This window comes from Bos indicus x Bos taurus, chromosome 20 (genome assembly GCF_003369695.1).
Source record: "Bos indicus x Bos taurus breed Angus x Brahman F1 hybrid chromosome 20, Bos_hybrid_MaternalHap_v2.0, whole genome shotgun sequence".
Taxonomy (NCBI): Eukaryota; Metazoa; Chordata; class Mammalia; order Artiodactyla; family Bovidae; genus Bos; species Bos indicus x Bos taurus.
In genome coordinates this window covers 35,252,766-35,270,647 of record NC_040095.1, presented here as the reverse complement: position 1 = coordinate 35,270,647, position 17,882 = coordinate 35,252,766, and the positions used below count along the sequence as shown (strand labels likewise).

General features: G+C 33.2%; 1 protein-coding gene across 5 annotated transcripts in view; it reads right to left on the bottom strand.

Moving 5' to 3' along the window:
* The window catches only part of RICTOR (RPTOR independent companion of MTOR complex 2), a 137,899-nt gene that overhangs the window by 17,395 nt on the left and 102,622 nt on the right, over positions 1 to 17,882 (bottom strand). For 3 of the 5 annotated variants that reach the window (XM_027520538.1, XM_027520541.1, XM_027520542.1), the window contains 14 exons: positions 17,379 to 17,505; positions 16,820 to 16,984; positions 16,571 to 16,647; positions 16,053 to 16,131; positions 11,760 to 11,869; positions 11,233 to 11,320; positions 9,904 to 9,996; positions 9,248 to 9,354; positions 8,564 to 8,793; positions 5,819 to 6,827; positions 5,471 to 5,542; positions 1,961 to 2,138; positions 1,105 to 1,189; positions 169 to 402 (listed from right to left, as the gene is read on the bottom strand). In XM_027520538.1, coding sequence (XP_027376339.1) covers positions 169 to 402; positions 1,105 to 1,189; positions 1,961 to 2,138; positions 5,471 to 5,542; positions 5,819 to 6,827; positions 8,564 to 8,793; positions 9,248 to 9,354; positions 9,904 to 9,996; positions 11,233 to 11,320; positions 11,760 to 11,869; positions 16,053 to 16,131; positions 16,571 to 16,647; positions 16,820 to 16,984; positions 17,379 to 17,505 — 2,654 coding nt within the window. The remainder of the gene's footprint in view (positions 1 to 168; positions 403 to 1,104; positions 1,190 to 1,960; positions 2,139 to 5,470; positions 5,543 to 5,818; positions 6,828 to 8,563; positions 8,794 to 9,247; positions 9,355 to 9,903; positions 9,997 to 11,232; positions 11,321 to 11,759; positions 11,870 to 16,052; positions 16,132 to 16,570; positions 16,648 to 16,819; positions 16,985 to 17,378; positions 17,506 to 17,882) is intronic. The other 2 variants (XM_027520539.1, XM_027520540.1) reach the window with 2 other exon arrangements.

Below are 17,882 nucleotides of genomic sequence, written 5' to 3'. Positions count from 1 at the left end.
AAAATTGGAGACAAACACTAACACTCCACAGGCAGATGCTGAGGGACTGCACTGAAGCTGAGGTAATGAAATGGAGAAAGAAGGATAATCAGTAGGGCTGGGAGATGTCTTGTGACTGAAGCAGATTCAAATTCAGGTGGATTCATCCAGGCAGACATAATCACTCACCTGAATGACTACATATTGCACTCAGTTGGTTACTGGGCTGGAAACCCAGAATTTCAATACAGACACAATAAAGGCAGTTATCATCTGTATGTTCCTGTAGTCCAGTGTCTTCTGTACTTTCTAAAAACAGAGAAGCATCTGAATGGATTGAATTCATTATTTCCGTAAGACTCATCTGCTGTCGTAGCAAGTGAAAAGAGTTTTTTACAAGACCTCCAGTTCCAGATGGAAGACCTGTGTGTGAGTAAATATAAAAGATAATCTGAGGAAGATGGCATCAATGACACTTCTTTCAAGATGCATTAAACTATGTGAAATTTTAAAGAAGGGAAATTAGAGAAGAAAATCAGAACACCTTTTATGACTCAAAATCTAACCTTAATTGGGGAGAAAAACAGGATAATTTGCTTTAAATTAGGAAAATAATTAATATCAGCAGATATATTTATCTTACTTTAACATGAGGTTTTAAATGCAAAATAAAAAATTAAAACTACACAATTAGGTATCATTTCAATTCTTCTCAATATTTGCATAAAGAAAAAGTAAATAATTCTGGGTCTAAAGAGGTCCTTATTAAGAAAAAAATCAAGATTATAAAGCTTTAAAGCTGTGGCTGATATGCATATACTAATTAGAATACTACAGCTCATAGCAAAGAAAGATAATGTAATGTATACAGTTTTTTTCTGTCTCCTGTCTCCAAAAAAGTAAGTGCTAAATTTTTTTTTTATATGTTTAAAACAGAAACAACTGATCTGGTTTTTGTCTTCTTGAGAGGCTAGGTACTTAGTTCCCCCACAAAAAAGTTATGGTTTAATTTTAAATTGACTTAACTATTTTGTTGCCCAAAATTAAGTATATGTGAATTTTTAGTGTCATCCTACTGATAAGAATTTTCTTTTTAATATAAAGAGAACAAAAACCACGCATTACCTCCAACATCATGGGCAAATACTCTTGCACCTCGATCATCATGTGGAGGTATGTTTTTTGTTTGAAAATAAGGAATATCCTTTACCTGAAATAGATATAAGTCACAGTAAGTACTATTATAAAAAGAAATTCATTTTATGAATATTAGCAATATTAAATGAAATATAATTTAAATGGAATTACTAGAGCACATGAACCTATAATGAAAAGATACTGAAGGAAATTATATTACCAAAACTTGACAAAATAACATAAAACGGTTAAGGTCCTTATCTAGCCTTAGTTACTTAAATGGATATTAAAATAATTATTTTAGAATTTATCTAAAGTGTTTTTGGTCTTCTAGACAAATGTGTATTCTTAATTCTATCTACCATCTAGATTGTTGAGTATTTTGTGGGATTACCACAGTATGTGGCTGCCATGTATGAGATAAGCAGAATCAAAGGATTAAATAAAACAAGGGTTATACTATACATTTCAAACTTAAACAATGTTATATGTCACTTGTATATCAATTTAAACAAATAAGGAATAAGTCAAATGTGACTAAAAAGCAAGATTAGGACTTAAAATTTTTATAGAGAATATACAGATAAAGAAATCAAACAAGATGCTGATTTAGTATGAGAAGAGAAAAAGGATAATGTTTTGGGGACTTAGAGGTGCTAAAAAGAGTACAGAATAGTTGAGAAAGGTGGAATAATTCTCACGGTACAATTTCTTTAAATAAAACTGCCTAAGAATATCACCTTCCCTAAAATTAGTATTCACTCTAAATTATAATTTCTAGTAAGCAATTAATATGAAAAGAACAGTAAACTAATTCAAAAGAAACCAAAAGAATTTATGATACCTGGAATATATCATTGATATCTACTGGAAGAGCAAGACCAATATAGTCATCTGAGCTACCGTATGTCGCACTGGACACCATGGACCTCACGGAGGAGGAGCGCTGCAGCGTATTTTGGTTAATAGGACTTAATAAATCTTCTTTATCTAGCGAAGCATAACTTAAAGCTTTCATGAACCTAGAATATCATTAAAAAAACTACATTAGTTTATTGATTTGCTATAGCAATCAGATAAATAACTGTGGTCCGTTTTCTTTCGTATCTTCAAAAAGGAGAGAAAGCGCGTCAAGTACTAAACAGTGCCATCTTATGTACTGAGAACATATGAACACCTGAAAATATTTATCTCTTATAAACTGATATATAAAAGTTCATTAGTAATGTTGACTGTTGACCAAAAACAACTGTTATGGTCTCTCAGGTAAAAGTGAAAAGGTGAGCAATTAAGGTAACTTTCAACATCTAGAAGTAAAAATAAAAACAAAACTGACCTCAGAAAAGAGGTGTTATCCAAATATTAACTTCACAGTCACTTCAGACTGCTAGATTTGCTATCATACAAGTAAGGGCACGTCTACTAATGCTATTTAATACTACTTTTATTAAAATAAGCTTAATCACTTATTCTTTTGTATAGTAATTACTTTATCAACATAAGATTTTCTAACATAGCAGACAGACACAAAATAGTAAAAATGGTATCATATATAAATAGTACAAAAGATAGTTTATATGAAGCACTGATGTTTCCTCAATACATTCCTTACCAGTGATTCCATGACATGGAATACTAACATTTCCATAAGATATACCTTCCTTATACAGATTTTTATTTATGTAACAGACATACTAAAATATTTATTATATGCCTGCTTTGTATATACAAGGCAGTACTCAAGGTTCTACAGTATATGTATACTGCTCTTTGAAAACTCAAATCATTTAAAATGTAAAAATGTTGCCTAATAAAGAATTATTTTGAAAAGTGTACAAAATGTTTTATAAATAGCTAATAAAAGTAACATAAGAAAAATCACTCCTAATTTCTAATTTCCACCTAAAAATCACTCAGAATTGAAATTTACAAATTTTATAAAATAGGTCAGTAGTTTTTAATTTGTACTTTTATATCTTTCTAATTCCAGAGATTTCTTCAAAGACTACTGGACTGAAGGGGAAGAAATTATTGTTATACTTGCCTCCACAATACCTATTTCAATCAGAGTAGCTCCATTTTTACATATTCTTCACATTGGGTTTCCACAGAAATGTTTTTATGTAGAAAGGGTTTCTCTACTTAAAAAATTAATGCTTAAAAAAATGCTTAAAACCACTGATCTATTCCAATTGCCTTCAAGCAATTGAGGCCTACATATTTCAAAAATCATGAATTTTACTATATAGATTTACAACAGTAAACAATTGAGAGGCTTGTCTGCCTTTGTTCTGGATTGATGAGGCTTGCAAAGCTTTTGAATTCCAAGGAGATGAGACATTACAGCATAATTATGGAACTTTTTCCAAGTTCCTTCACTGATTTCCAAGTTCCTTCTAATCCCAGTGCTGGGATTAGATCTCAAAATTAAGGATTCCTACTCAGTGTTTTTTTCCTGCTATGCCTCAAAGAAACATCTCAGAAAGACAGTTTTTAAGACTGTTGGATTCACACTAATCATTATACCACAGTACGAGAATGACTACTCTTCTAATTTTATAGGAAAAAAATCTTTTCAGCCTCGATCCAAACTATTATAGTAAATGTGTAGTTATCTTCCATCATTTTCATTTTTTCTGAATTAACCAAAAGAAAGAAGTGGGAAAAGGAAGACCAATATCGACAATTTTTTCCTCCATGGAACCTGGTTAAATACTAAATACAGTTTGAAGATTAAGTGGAAGATTTGATGAATGTAAGATTTCTGTTCAGCATTCATTCCTTTGTACAGCTATTCTTGTTTCTCTTAACTGCTTTATCTTGTTTTTATTTTTTCCCTCTCCCAAGAAATGAAAAACAAATAGTAATCTTTTATAATGCCAATAAGCTGGAATTTTACTCCGCGAGTAAAACTTCCATATACCCGTCTATCATTCTAACAGAAAACACAGGAAATAAGATCCTAAGAACCCAGACTGATTAGGAAATAGTCTGGTTTATTCTAATGAATAGTTTGGAATGACACTTTTTACCCGTGCTGTAATCAGTTTAGATAGAAATACCTGCTTCAATAAGATAGAATAATTCTAACTGGGTAGAATAATCCTAACTGGGTGGCCCAAAGTTAACAGTGCTTTGTTTATTGTACTGAGCTGTAAGATGGTGGTATCCTTACTATTTATTTTGGGTGCTACATTACTGCCCCTGGCTGAATGCTACTAGCTGTTATAGTCTAGTTTTCAAATACTTTGCTTTAGTATAAAAGTTTCCTCCTTTGCTACCAATTTCAAAAGCTGTTCTTTCTTGTCACAGTGTCCTTACCAGTAAAAGTTTTTAATTATTGCTTTTATAGGCCTGAAAACCTGATATCCAAACCTGTTAGAATAAATACCGACAAATTTTATATGTGGGTCAGAGGTACCTCCTTTGAATAAAATTTGTGAATGTCACTGCATAGATTTATACTAGTGAGTTGTTGAGAGGGTTGAGGCTGTCAGATAGATAAGACAGTACTGCATAATTTATGAAATCCTACCAAAGGGAACATAATTTACTATCTGCTGCGAGGAGTCTCTTCTACTAAATGTGTTAACATTACTGAAAGAAAATGCCTTCATAACTTCTTAACAACTTGATTACATAAGAGCCAAATGGATTAAAGAAATAACTATAAATAATAATAGTGATAATAATGATGATGATGATAATAGCTAACTTTTATCGAGTGCTTAATTTGTGCTAGGAACTAGGCTCACTACTTGGCAAATACATCCATTTAATAAATGTAAATGAATAATCAAAAACTATAGAAAATTTTTAGAAGCACTTGACCCAACAAAAAATAAGCTTTTAGAAATTTTTGTAAAAATCAAATTTAGTGATGAAAATCTTTTATAGATAAAATTTACTACTTTGACCAGCTTAATATAATCTTTAGATACAGCAGAAATCTCCCAAATGTTCTTGAGCGCAGGCATACTGCAATGCTGAATTCTGAGGATCAAGTAATTCATTTAATGTTCATTTGGTTCCTACTTTAATTATCACAGCTACTTAAACTGAGGGTTTCCTTTGTGGCTGAGTGGTAAAGAACCTGCTTGCGAATGCAGGAGATGCAGGTTTGATCCCACGGTCAGGAAGATCCCCTGGTGAAGGAAATGGCAACCCACTCTGGTATTCCTGCCTGGGAAATCCCAAGGAGAGAGGAAACTGGCGGGCTACCAGTCTATGGAGTCGCAAAAGAGTCGGACACGACTTAGCGACTAAACAACTTAAGCTGGAAAGACTTGTACTGAAATTTTATTATCTTCAAAAAAAAAAAAAGGTCAACTTTTGGAGCCTTAAATTGACCTACCTGAAAAAGTTGTTTGTTATTGTAGGTCTTAAGCTCCTGATTCCCCCGACATGCTTCTTTTTAAAATTGATCCTTGCAGAAGCGAGAAATAAATAAAAAAAGCTTGTGACTTGTGTGTCCTTGCAAAGCATGTATGTTTATTTCCAGGGCCTAAAGGAGTTTCTTTTCCCCCCTCGCAGCTGCAAGAATCCATTTCAAATCACATTCGGGTAACTAGGAGCTTATAGCCTACTACAGTAAACAGTAGGTTAGTTCTGAGGCTTATGTAGATGTAAAACTTGGCTAACGCTTTACATTTAAGTCTGTTAAAATTCAACCATGTTCATTTCAAAATGTATATTTGCTCACCTGCTTGGTGTTAACCTGGACTCAAAGCTGTTGGCCTTCATGGTGATGGTATCAGTAAACAGCACATCTTTTGCTGGGGATGCCAAAGCTTCAGAATGAGATAAGGATGGATGCATTCTTTGCTGTTGTAATCTTTTCAGGGTAGCGTAGCCAAAGGCATCTCTAGAACTTGTGTAACTAAAGTTATAGTCTGCTAGACTTTTAATTGTAGCAATAGAGGGTGCTTTAAGGGACTGTGCTCTTCTAGGAAGTGTGTGAGAAGAACCTGGAGGCACCAGGGACACTGAGCTTGATTTAGAGAGAGAGAGATGGTTAGACTGTGGCGTCAAATAGTGGCTTGTCTTAACAGTTTTAGTACTTACCACAGTACTCATACTTCCACAGTCTGTGTCCACAGTCGTAGCATCTACACCTACTGTCTCTCGTGAAGGACTTGAACTCATTGAACTTATGCCACTTGTTGTAGTATCTGTATTAAAACTCTGGCTACGTATCTTCATATGTGAGCTCGATGAACTTTCTACAACTAATCTCTCTCGGCTTGTGTTTTCTTTGTGATTCTCTGTACCAAGACTCTTGGTGAATTTTAAGTCATTCTCTCCAATACTTGGAGTACTACCAGTGTCTTCAATGTGCTTATTCCCAACAAATGAAGTTTCTAATTGTAATGTTTTCTGTACTGTGGATATGGGTGTGAAATCATCACTATGATTAAAGTCAACACTGGGCTCTGTAAGCGTTCTGATCCGCCTGTTGCTTGTCTTATTTTCAGATGACAGTTTCCCTCCTTTTGGATCACTGCTGCTACGATGTTTTTTATTAGGCAAAGTAAGAGAATTTAAGATACGATTCTTCACAAGTTTACTAGAAGCAAAGAAAGGGAATGGATTTTTATCCTTTATAGGTCCAGGTCGATCATAAAATGCTGGCTCTGCATCTTCATTGATGTCAAGGAAAAATGTACTGGTAGAGCTGCTGCCAAACCGGTCATCCTCCATGATGAACATACCTACGATCAAAGGATTGATAATAAAAGCACATTAAAAAGGACAAATAATTATGGTAACTTTAAGTGACATAGCTGAGGAAATTTTTGTCTAATAGTCACCTGGAAAAACTATTTTCAAAAATAAAGAGTTAAGACTGCTGAGCCAAATAAACAGAGCTTCCTTGAGATTCAGAATTTGTATTTGAATAAAATATAAAATTATGTCATTATGAAATCTTCTGTTATTTCCAAAAAAAAAAAAAAAAAAACTACAGGACTCATTATGTCATAGCTTATCTGAAGTTTCTTTTGTATCCCAGTAAGTTTCTAAAACCTCCAAATATTCAGGATAAAATTAAAGGCAGAAAGGAGACTTGACTATGGATGTTTATTCAGTTGGTACATGTTCCTGGTGGTTTGTTTATACTTCCAATCACAACAGGCAAGAGAAATCAATCTTATAAGAAATGAATGTCCAATCTTGAACAACATATACTTAGAACTGAGTCACCACATTTTAAGTTCACGTTTAAACGAATTGCATTTATTTCTCATTTTGTCTTAGGTACTAAGAAACTCATCTAAATTCAATGCCTGCTGCTAAGTCACTTCAGTCATGTCTGACTCTGTGCGACCCCATAGACAGCAGCCCACCAGGCTCCCCCATCCCTAGGATTCTCCAGGCAAGAACACTGGAGTGGGTTGCCATTTCCTTCTCCAATGCATGAAGTGAAAAGTGAAAGTGAAGTCACTCAGTCATGTCCGACTCTTAGCGACCCCATAGACAGCAGCATACCAGGCTCCTCTGCCCATGGGATTTTCCAGGCAAGAGTACTGGAGTGGGTTGCCATTGCCTTCTCTGAAATTCAATGCCTCTCTCTAATAAAAGATTCAATCCAGGTGACTAATGACATCTATGGGATTGTATTTTATTTTTCTGTTGAATAATCAGAAATGATTTCAAATATATTCTGAACAAAGGCAAAACAAAATCTTAAACTTGCATACTACACTGTTTTTCCATATTATGTCAATTTTAAGATGCACATGTTTCACACTTAAAATGTCTAAAATCAGGATGTATCTTGCAATAGGCATCTTTTTTTCTTACACAGTGGTGTGCATATTATAATTTAGGATGTCTCAGACCTGGTGAAATATGTTTGATAAACAGTGCCCTAGCCTCTTTAAAAAAACTGTGTCTTAAATTTTTGCGCCTAACACCATTTAACACAGGGTTTAAAACTGCAATCCATTTTTCATTTAGTTGATTTTTTAAACTTCATTTAGTTGATTTTTGATACTCCCTTTTAGCAGTTTCACTATTTAATTTTAAAATTTTAGCTTTTCTTCTAAAAATGAGTATGTGAATATAGTATCTCTTAATAAATCTATTCCAGCTCAACAACCCTATATATGAAAAATGAACTAAAGAATTAGGTAAAAGATGACAGCAGGTAAACAAACATTTACTTATTAGAAATTGAAAAAAAAAAGGTGGGGGAATGGTTCTTCTGGCACATGATTTATTATTTAACTCTGTAAGTACGAGTTTCCAACAGCTATTTAGAAAGCAAAGGCAAACAACAACGTAGGTTGATGGCTATACTCCCTGTTGTGAAAAGATACACACTCTCCAAGAAGCTATTACTGCCAAATTATTTCAGAAAGAAGTGAATTAAGAATGTAAAATTCATTTAAATCTTATATCAGCAGTGTAAGCTCTGGCTCCTTCACATGACGCTGTCAGTACTCACTTGACGGTGCAGATTCACTCTCACTATTATGCCTAGAGCTTGTTGACTCCGAGTTCAAACTTAGGGTGCTCGGGACAGATGAGAGTTCATTACAGAGTTGTTCTACATCGTCTGGAACCACTGGCCACAAATGTTTACGACTGTGCCTTACAGCATCCCAATTGTGACATTTTAGAATATCACAGCCTTGCTTGGTTTTGGCTATGAGCCCAAGAACATATACACAGGTCCTGTAAGTAAAAAGTGAAGTATTTACAATTTATAATTTCAAACTGAGATTTCTGAAAGCAACCATAAAATACTAGTTTGCTATATGTACATTTGCATTTTATTTAATAAGCTATTAAAAATGACATGAAAATCTTCCTAATAAAACTATTACAAGGAAATAATTTCAAAGAATTATAATCAAATAAAAACATATATATACATATACATTAGCTTTTCTGAATAAATTCAGAATATTTAGGCTAATGGAATACTGGACTATTTGGACACATGCTAAACTCTCTGTTTACTTGCAAGGTAAATGTCAATACTATAATGTTAAAAAATAAAGTAATATTAAACAAGGAACTCCATAAGATGTTTAATTTAATTGAAAAACTATAATCATACACTAATTTTCTCACATCCACATGTGAACAGTATATACAATAGAGATTTCTGAGTTAAATCACACACCCTCTGACTGAAAGAACTTCACACTGTTTTGCAAGTTTCAGGATATCTGGAATCACGTTTTCTTCTTGTAGCAAATTGAGACCCCAATTAGATGAGCCAATATTTCCCTAAAAGAAAGGAAATCACATGTCAAATATATTTCCAAGAGTAACTCTTAAGACATTTAAAAAGCTACCTATAACACAAAAAATCTAACCACATCTGTAAGAACTGTGGGGAAAAAAACCTCACATAAGGAACTTCAGGAATTAAAGATCCATTTGTTTTATCAAGGGGCTTCCCTGGTGGCTCAGATGGTAAAGCGTCTGCCTGCAATGCAGGAGATCCAGTTCAATCCCTGGGTCAGGAAGATTCCCCTGGAGAAGGGAACGGCAACCCACACTAGTACTCTTGCCTGGAAAATTCCATGGACAGAGGAGCCTGGTAGGCCACAGTCCATGGGGTTGCAGAGTCGGACACGACTGAGCAACTTCCCTTTACTTTTGTCTTATCAAGAAAAACAATAGTTTATCTAATATTTAAGTGGGCAGAAACAATCTTGGCTTTAGAATACTAATCTAAGAACAAATTCCAAACAAAATATTTTTATTTAATATCAATAGGAAAATGAGTAAAAATCTAAAAATTTAGATCTCATAGAAGTGTTTATTACAAACCAAGGCCCAAAGAGATGCTTTTAGTTTTTTAATTTCTTCCCATTTATCCAAATCTGGTGTACGAACATTGTGACAGAGTTCTGTAATAATATTCTGGAGAAGGAAAAAAAATGCCATATGATTACCAATACATTTTTAACATATTTTCTTATTGTATATTAAAATCTATTTAATGTTTATATTTAGTGATTTCTATATATTTAAAATCTTAAAATAACTTTATACAAATTTCTTAAGAAGCAGCATTAGAATATGCACTCTGAGCTCATATACTAGAGCTGGGACCTTATTAGGCAAGTGGCTTTCAGCATGTTACTCTATCTCCCCATGCCTTGATTTCCTGAACTCTAAAACAGGGATAATAATAGCCTCTGTTTCATAAAGTTTAATGATTTAATGAATTATTACATAGAAAGTTTAACAAAGTACTTGGCACTTAGTATTATGTTAGCCATTAATTATCATTATTTCTTTTAGACAGAAAATAATAAATTAGCAACTAGATCTTCTCATACTGTGGAGGTAATGACATTGAGAAAATCATTTAAATTTTCAGCAAATTTAAAAAAATTAATATAAAGGTACACACCTCAATAATCTTCATGGATAATATAAAAATACATGAAATTATGGAGTGTATTTATGTAAAACTTTTGCTCCTGAGGTGGGAACACTGATATGAAAAGGAACTGAACATCTAGGTTATTACTGTTAAGAAACACACACAAATACTTCTGTAACTATTCCTAAAATAAGAAAACAGTTATACTTACTGAAAAGACCTAGTAGCAAGACATACTCCCAGCCAAAATTTGATGTGTATGCTATACTATACTCAAAGAACAGCTGGTTGCCTAAGCCTCCAATATTTCATGAAGTATATGAGAGTAGTTAGATACTAACAAACAGCAGCTGATAATTTCAGTTTGTTACACACCAAAGGTAACTGAATATGTTTCAGGTTCAGTTTAATTTTCCAGTGAGAGGAATGAAGAAATTCAGTTTTTCAGCATGTTTTTTTTTTACTAAGAAGATGAACTTTCCCAACAAACTAAAAGGAAAAGAACTTGGACCTTAACTGGGTTACTTATTCTACATAACAAATTACATATGCAAAAGATCGTAAGTCAGGGAAATGTATGCAAGCCTGTTTATGTATCTAAGGACTGCAAGCACAGAATGCCAAAGTCAGTTACAAGATGGAGCTTTAAAAGCAATTATACCACTGACTTTAAGGCTGTTGAGAAGTTTCTGCAAAGATAACACTTTAGTAATATTAACTTTTTTCTATTACTATAGCTATTTAAAATAAGCAAATTATGTTTTTACCTGTACTTCCAATAAATGACAGCCTGTTTTGTGGTGTACCAGTTGTCCATAAAGATGTACAGGTAGGTAGACATGAGGACGCTGTAATCTGTATGATAAACATGATTGATAAACCTACTGGCCCACTGTAAACATACTAATTTATAAAATGACTTAAAATATGAGATAAACAATTAGACAATCACTCAGCATGAATAAAAATACGGAGGTGGAAAGGCATTAGAATTCTTCTAGAAAAATAATAGTTTAGCTGGTTTCAGAGTAATGGTAAGAGACCTAAGACTAGAAAGACAGACGAGGGTTAGAACATGAAGGAATCTAAATGCTCTACAAGTCAGGGAATGCAAGTTATGAATGCCACTGAAATTTTGAACATTCAGTGCTATGCTTTAAAAAGATTTTTCCTATGTCAGTGTAAGAATATCCAAGTACTCAGAAAACTTTAAAAAATAATAATTTATAACAACATGATTTTAAATTTTATGTTTGAGGACTAACAATAAACTATTCCATTAACTGGACTATACCTTTGGTTACTCCGACGAACATAGTTGTCACCATCAATTGGCTTCCGGTAAGTGGTAAGTGCTTCATTAAGCTGTTCTTCAATCAAGTCAACGTATTTTGAATTATATTCCTAGAAAATAATATTGTTTAAATTATATATATTACCATAACAACATTTACTAAATCTCTAGTATGTTAGTTACCTAGCAAATCTTGGGAGCACAAATAAAAGAAAAATGAACATCTTTTTCTTTGTTCAGGAAATTTGAGAAATTTTTGAAGAGCATGGATATAACAAGCTATTATGAATGCAAAAATGTTCTACCATATCCATACCCATAAACTTTCTGTTTATACTCTTTCCCCATTTTCAATTAATATTTTGGGGTCCATACAAGTAAGTTAAAAATTTTGTTTTTCATCTTATTTGAATTCCTTTCCTCATTTAAAAAAAAAAAAAAAAAAAAAAACTAGTTTCTTAATATTAAATCCTGAAGATATTCACTAGGAATTTTAAAAGGAAATTAACTGAGTTCTATCATTTTAGCACCTTTTGGTGAAAAATAGTATCTCTTTCTTCACTGATTTAAATCAGGTCAAATGTAAAAAATATTTCCAACTAAAACCTGGAAAATTTCTAGTCAAATTATTTAAACTGAGACAGTCAATCACACTACCATCTTCATTGCAAAAGATCTCCACTTTAAACTGTTCAGAAGAAATTGACAGAACCTCTGAAAAGCAATTTGCCAGTACTTATCCAAACTTTAAATTAATATACTTTTTGACTCAACAATTATACTTTAGAAATTTGTTCAACAAATATATTTGCACAAGTAAGCAAAGAATGCAAGAATATAAAGCAAATACTGTTTACAAAACTAAAAAGTTGGAAACAATCTAAGTGCCCAAAATACAAGAGTGATGATAAAAATTAGGGTACATTCATATAATTTACTATGTAGCCACTGAAGAGAATTAGATAGCTCTAAATGCACAGCTCTGAAAAGATATCTCACATATATTGCTAAAGAAAAAAATTAAATACAGTCCTATTTACAGGTGTGAATGACTTCATCTGTATTTTTAATTGAAGAATATATACTTACAGATGTACAAAACATCTTTAAATGTATATAGAATGTTAACAAACATTACCTTCAGAAAAGACAGAGTAAGGGGGCAGGGAGATATTTTTCATTTTAAACCATGTTATACTACTTCAGTTTGATGAGTTACCTTAACTCCCTACTTAGAGACTCTAAAAGCTTACTTTTTCTGCTTTTCTTTTAGATTATTTACTGTGCAAAAGTAATGTAAGAGTTTAATTATATTATCAGCAAACCAAATTATTACTACTGCTGTAACACTGCCATAATTTCCTCTAGACATGAAAATCTCAGTACAAAAATACAAATTAAGGCACGTATTTTGAGCTTTATGTAGGAATAGTTACATTCATGTGGTACTGTCTGGCTAGTCTCTTGACCAGTGGCAATCATGTGGAACACACTAGCAAAGGTCAGGGGTATGGTTTGTGAAGATGAAATGCAGTGAGGTTTTGATGTGGATCATCTTGAGGATCCTGCCTCAAGGAGGCAGGGAGGGACAAGACCCCAAATGAGGGTATACCTCTAGATATTAGGAGGTACTAAGTAAGCAACCAGAGGAGCCACTTCTCTGGTCAAAGAAACTACAAATGAGAGATCTCCAGAGTGAAGTCTTTGAGGAATTTACAAACATAAGACTTGAGTAAAAAGAAAAATCAACATTTGAAATCTGACCTCCCCAAAGCTAACAGCCCCAGGTAACAACTGCATCAGCTGGGTAAGACTGTCCACGAATTCTCATCCGTTCCTCCTCCTCTCCCTCCTGCTCTAAAGCTGGAGAGGCCCTAAATCTGCAGCTGGTAAATGGGGAGGAGATAAACAATAAAGAGTGATTAAATGAACCATACCCCCTCTTTTACTGCAGGTTTCTAAGTCTGTACCAAGCCTGGGCTAGCAGAGAAAGTTTTAAATCAAATGACTGGATTTTCAGTATGATTCTGGCCTGGATGTTTTATTACCCAGAAAAAGAGCATCAGCTTTATCATGGCATGCTACAAACTACTGGGAGAATATCAAATACTGAGGAAAGAGCATCAAGGGCTTTGGAATCAAAAAGTGCCCCGGCTCTGTTATTTTCAAGCTTTGTTACCTAGGATAAATTAGGTTACTCATCTTAGCTTCTACATTTTCCTTGATAAAACAGAAATAATAGAAAACATTTCACAGAGTTGCTGTGAGGATTAAATGAGGTAATACTTGAAAAGAACTAAGTTTAATGGTAGGCAATCACTATTCACTAATTAATTTCCCATTCGCTAATTAATTTGAGAGAGTAGACTATATTGTCTTTGTTTTTACACCTCCCATTTACTGGCTAAACTCACTATAACTGCAAGTTAGCATCTGTTTGCAACTTTCTACTGAAACTGCTCTGGCAAAATTCACCAATGACCGGTCACATTCAACAGTGTTTTTCCTAGTGTTTACCTTATCTGACCTCTCTCAAGAATATATACCACTGGCCTCTCCTTCCTGAAGCATCCTTTAGTGAAATCATTCTGATAATTCTTCCTCAGTGTCCCCATCCTTTTGTTCCCCTCATTAAAGCAGAGTGTTTTCTAGGGAGCAATTTCCAGTTTTATTTTTTTGTTCTTTACATTTCCCTTGGTGATCTCACTCAATTCAAATTTCAACTACTACTATTCACTGACAACTCCCAAACTGCCATCTTCAGCTCCAGATCCACATTTCCAAGTATTTTCTGGATACCATCACTTGCCATCCCATAGGCAACAGCAGTTCAACTTATTCAAAATTTAGTATCCTCAATCCTGCAGATCACAGTTTCTTAATGATGAGCCATTATTTACTCAGGCATTCAAATCAGAAACCGTAAGAGTCAAGTAGTCCTCATTTATTATATCCAATCAGTTCATGAATTCTGTCCATCTTATTTTAAAAATGCCCAGAAAATGTGTCTCTATCAAACCTCACCACCACTGAAGTTCAAGCTCTTACCAATTTTGCTTCTAAACTACATATTCGGTATTCCTAGATATTTTCACTTTTTTTTTTTTAAAGTGAGGATAATATTCTGTTTAGGGAATGAAACTATTACGTCTTTATTTCAGTTTTCCAATTCACCAATTATTGAAAGACTCCATGCCTTAAGTTGTATGCTTTACAGTTACAGTATGCTTTACGGTATTTCTTTTCCATCCAGTTTTACTGAGAGATAATTGACATCTAGCAGTGTGTACAACTGACATAATGATTTGACTTACACACATCTGAAATGACTATCACAATAAGTTTAGTGAACATACATTATTTTATACAGATACAAACTAAAGAAATAAAATATTTTCCCTTGTGATAAGAACTCTCAGGATTTACTCAACAACTGTCATATAAAACATTCAACAAAGCTAATTATATTTATCATGTTGTACATTATATCCCTAGTACTTCCTTATTATAAGTGTATAAATGGAAGTTTGCATCTTTTGACTGCCTTCATCCAATTTCCTCTACCCCCACATTCACCTCTGGTAACTATAACTATAGTTTCATTATTTTTTTTTAAATGAGCCTATCTTATGAAATATGGTTCAATATAGACAATATAAACAATGATCTGAATTCAATAAAGGAAAATCTGGGAATCATTTATATTAGAACTGATTATTCTATGAGCTTCTAAGATGCTTTGATGATTTATAATGCTTCAAGTTAACTGAAGCCACAGTGATGACCAGCTAAAGAAAAGCTAGAGAGATAACTAATACCTTCAAACTAGTCCCTTCTTCCTAGATTTCCCTGTTATGTACAACAGCAAGAAGTTTGTTCTCAGATTTATGAAAAGTCTACCCTAAAATGAAGTTTAATAATTAGATTATTATATCTGCTTGGTAGAACTGTTTTATAATCTTCAGTTAGGAAAACTGTTTTAAGTTTCAGTTCAAAAGGGCTGTAAAAGGAATCCAAAATAAAAGAAATGATGATGGTAAGTAGGGTTGACAAATGATGCCAGTAGATTAAAGCTGAAAGCAAAATTTCAACAGAAAACATACAAAATCAACAGTTCACACTATAAAATAACTGTAGTTTAAAAAATGGATAAATATGAATATAAATAATTAACAGAATTTGAAGACCTGACTTCATATGAATATTTAAATATTTAACTTTAATTTCAAAATCCTCTAATCTATTTTCCAAAATAAAAACATACAAACTGAAACTTATTCAACAGAAAGTTACCTTGTGCCACTTTTCCAACTGTTTTGTTACATAACCCCTTTCATTCAAATAGGAAAACCCTTTTGGAATGGAGAGAAATCTGTAAAGTGCAACAGGCAACAGTTTAACATTGGGTCTCAGAAAAAATTGTTTAAAAAGCTAAAGTATCTCAAACCAAATACACTTAAGCCCAAAGACTTTAAGAACAGTGTGCCTTAAAGAGGTCAATTATCTTATAATTTCAAATACAAATACTTTGAAAATCTTTGCAAAAAACATGAATCCAACCACAGTAAAGAAAATGTTATAAAAAGAATGAGGACACATAGAGATGAAAAAGAGACACTATGGAAAACAATGAAAAGCCAGAGTTTCAGTATTAAAGGATGCCCAATATTCTAAAATGGGCCTCTTTCAGAAGTTAACAGCTAAACTCTTTAGAGTGCTTCCTTTACAGATTTGAATCCAGCTTTAATACACACTGCCAGAGAGCACACAAAAGAAAACATAACTACAAGAAAAATTTTCTTAAAATTTACCTCAGGAGGAGAAGCAAACCCTTGTCCCCAAGGTGAGATAAAGCTGGCTTCATCTGAATAAGTGCATGAAGATTGGCCTAAAATAAATAATTATTAGGCAAATTAATAACTGCATGAAGATAGTAAATTCTCTACTTCCAAAACCACTATATTACATACATTATAATTCCACACAGTTTTCTATCAAACTTGAATAGTTTCATAAAAATTTGTATCTAAGTATTTTATTACAAGATAACGAAACTTCACCTTGTCTTCACATGCTTCATCGAGAATATCAAGGGCCTCAGAAGAAATCGTTTTGTTTTTATCATGCAGCTGGGTCACTAGTAATTCAATTCCCCAATTATTGAAGAATTCAACATTAGCTCTCAATAACACTCTTAAATGTTTTGTTGCATACAGTCTGCAGGCCTATAAAGATAAATGAGAACATTAAAAAAAAAAAAAAAAAACCAACCACCACCATCCAAACTTCACTATAGACAGTCCATCTGACTTTGTTTTAGAATAGTTTCACACTTGAAAAGGGCAGAAAGACTGGAATTGACAGTCTAGCCCTTGATACAAATATATTTTTTAGTCCCAGTATAATAAAATACTGTATCTATCTAGCTGCTTCAAAGCATTTCTCTTTATATAAAAAAATGGGTACGGTAGTCGAGTTCTCTGGACAAACTAAAATTTAAAAATAAACTCAAATTCCATCCCATAGTCTTAAAATTTATAATTTTATTAGGCTAAAGTTGATAAAATACTGAACTAACTAGTTATGAATTTATAGCTCTATTGCCTATGTTATACTCACATCAGTGGCTGCTGTTAAGATTTTGGAAAGGATGACCCTGGCCAAACCATCTCTACTATAGTCCAAGCTTGAAACGGTCAGTTTTAGCAAGTGATCTTGGTTTTTCAAGGAGCAAAGGTTAAGTAAACTAAAAAAATGATGAAAATAATAAAGGTTACTAGAAATTACTGTACTGATTCATTAATTCAACAAATATTTTAAAATTCCTAAGCATTTCTAAAAGAAAGCACTTAAGAAATATCCCATTTTTTAAAAAGCATCAGAGCATCAAGACAACTCTAATCAAAATTTTTTTGTATTTTAACAAAACTTTTTGCCTTTTCATACTATTTGTGGGGTTCTCAAGGCAAGAATACTGAAGTGGTTTGCCATTTCCTTCTCCAGTGGACCACATTTTTTCAGAACTCTTCATGACCCATCATCCATCTTGGGTGGCCCTACACGGCATGGCTCATAGTTTCACTGAGTTAGACAAGGCTGTGGTCCATGTGATTAGTTTGGTTA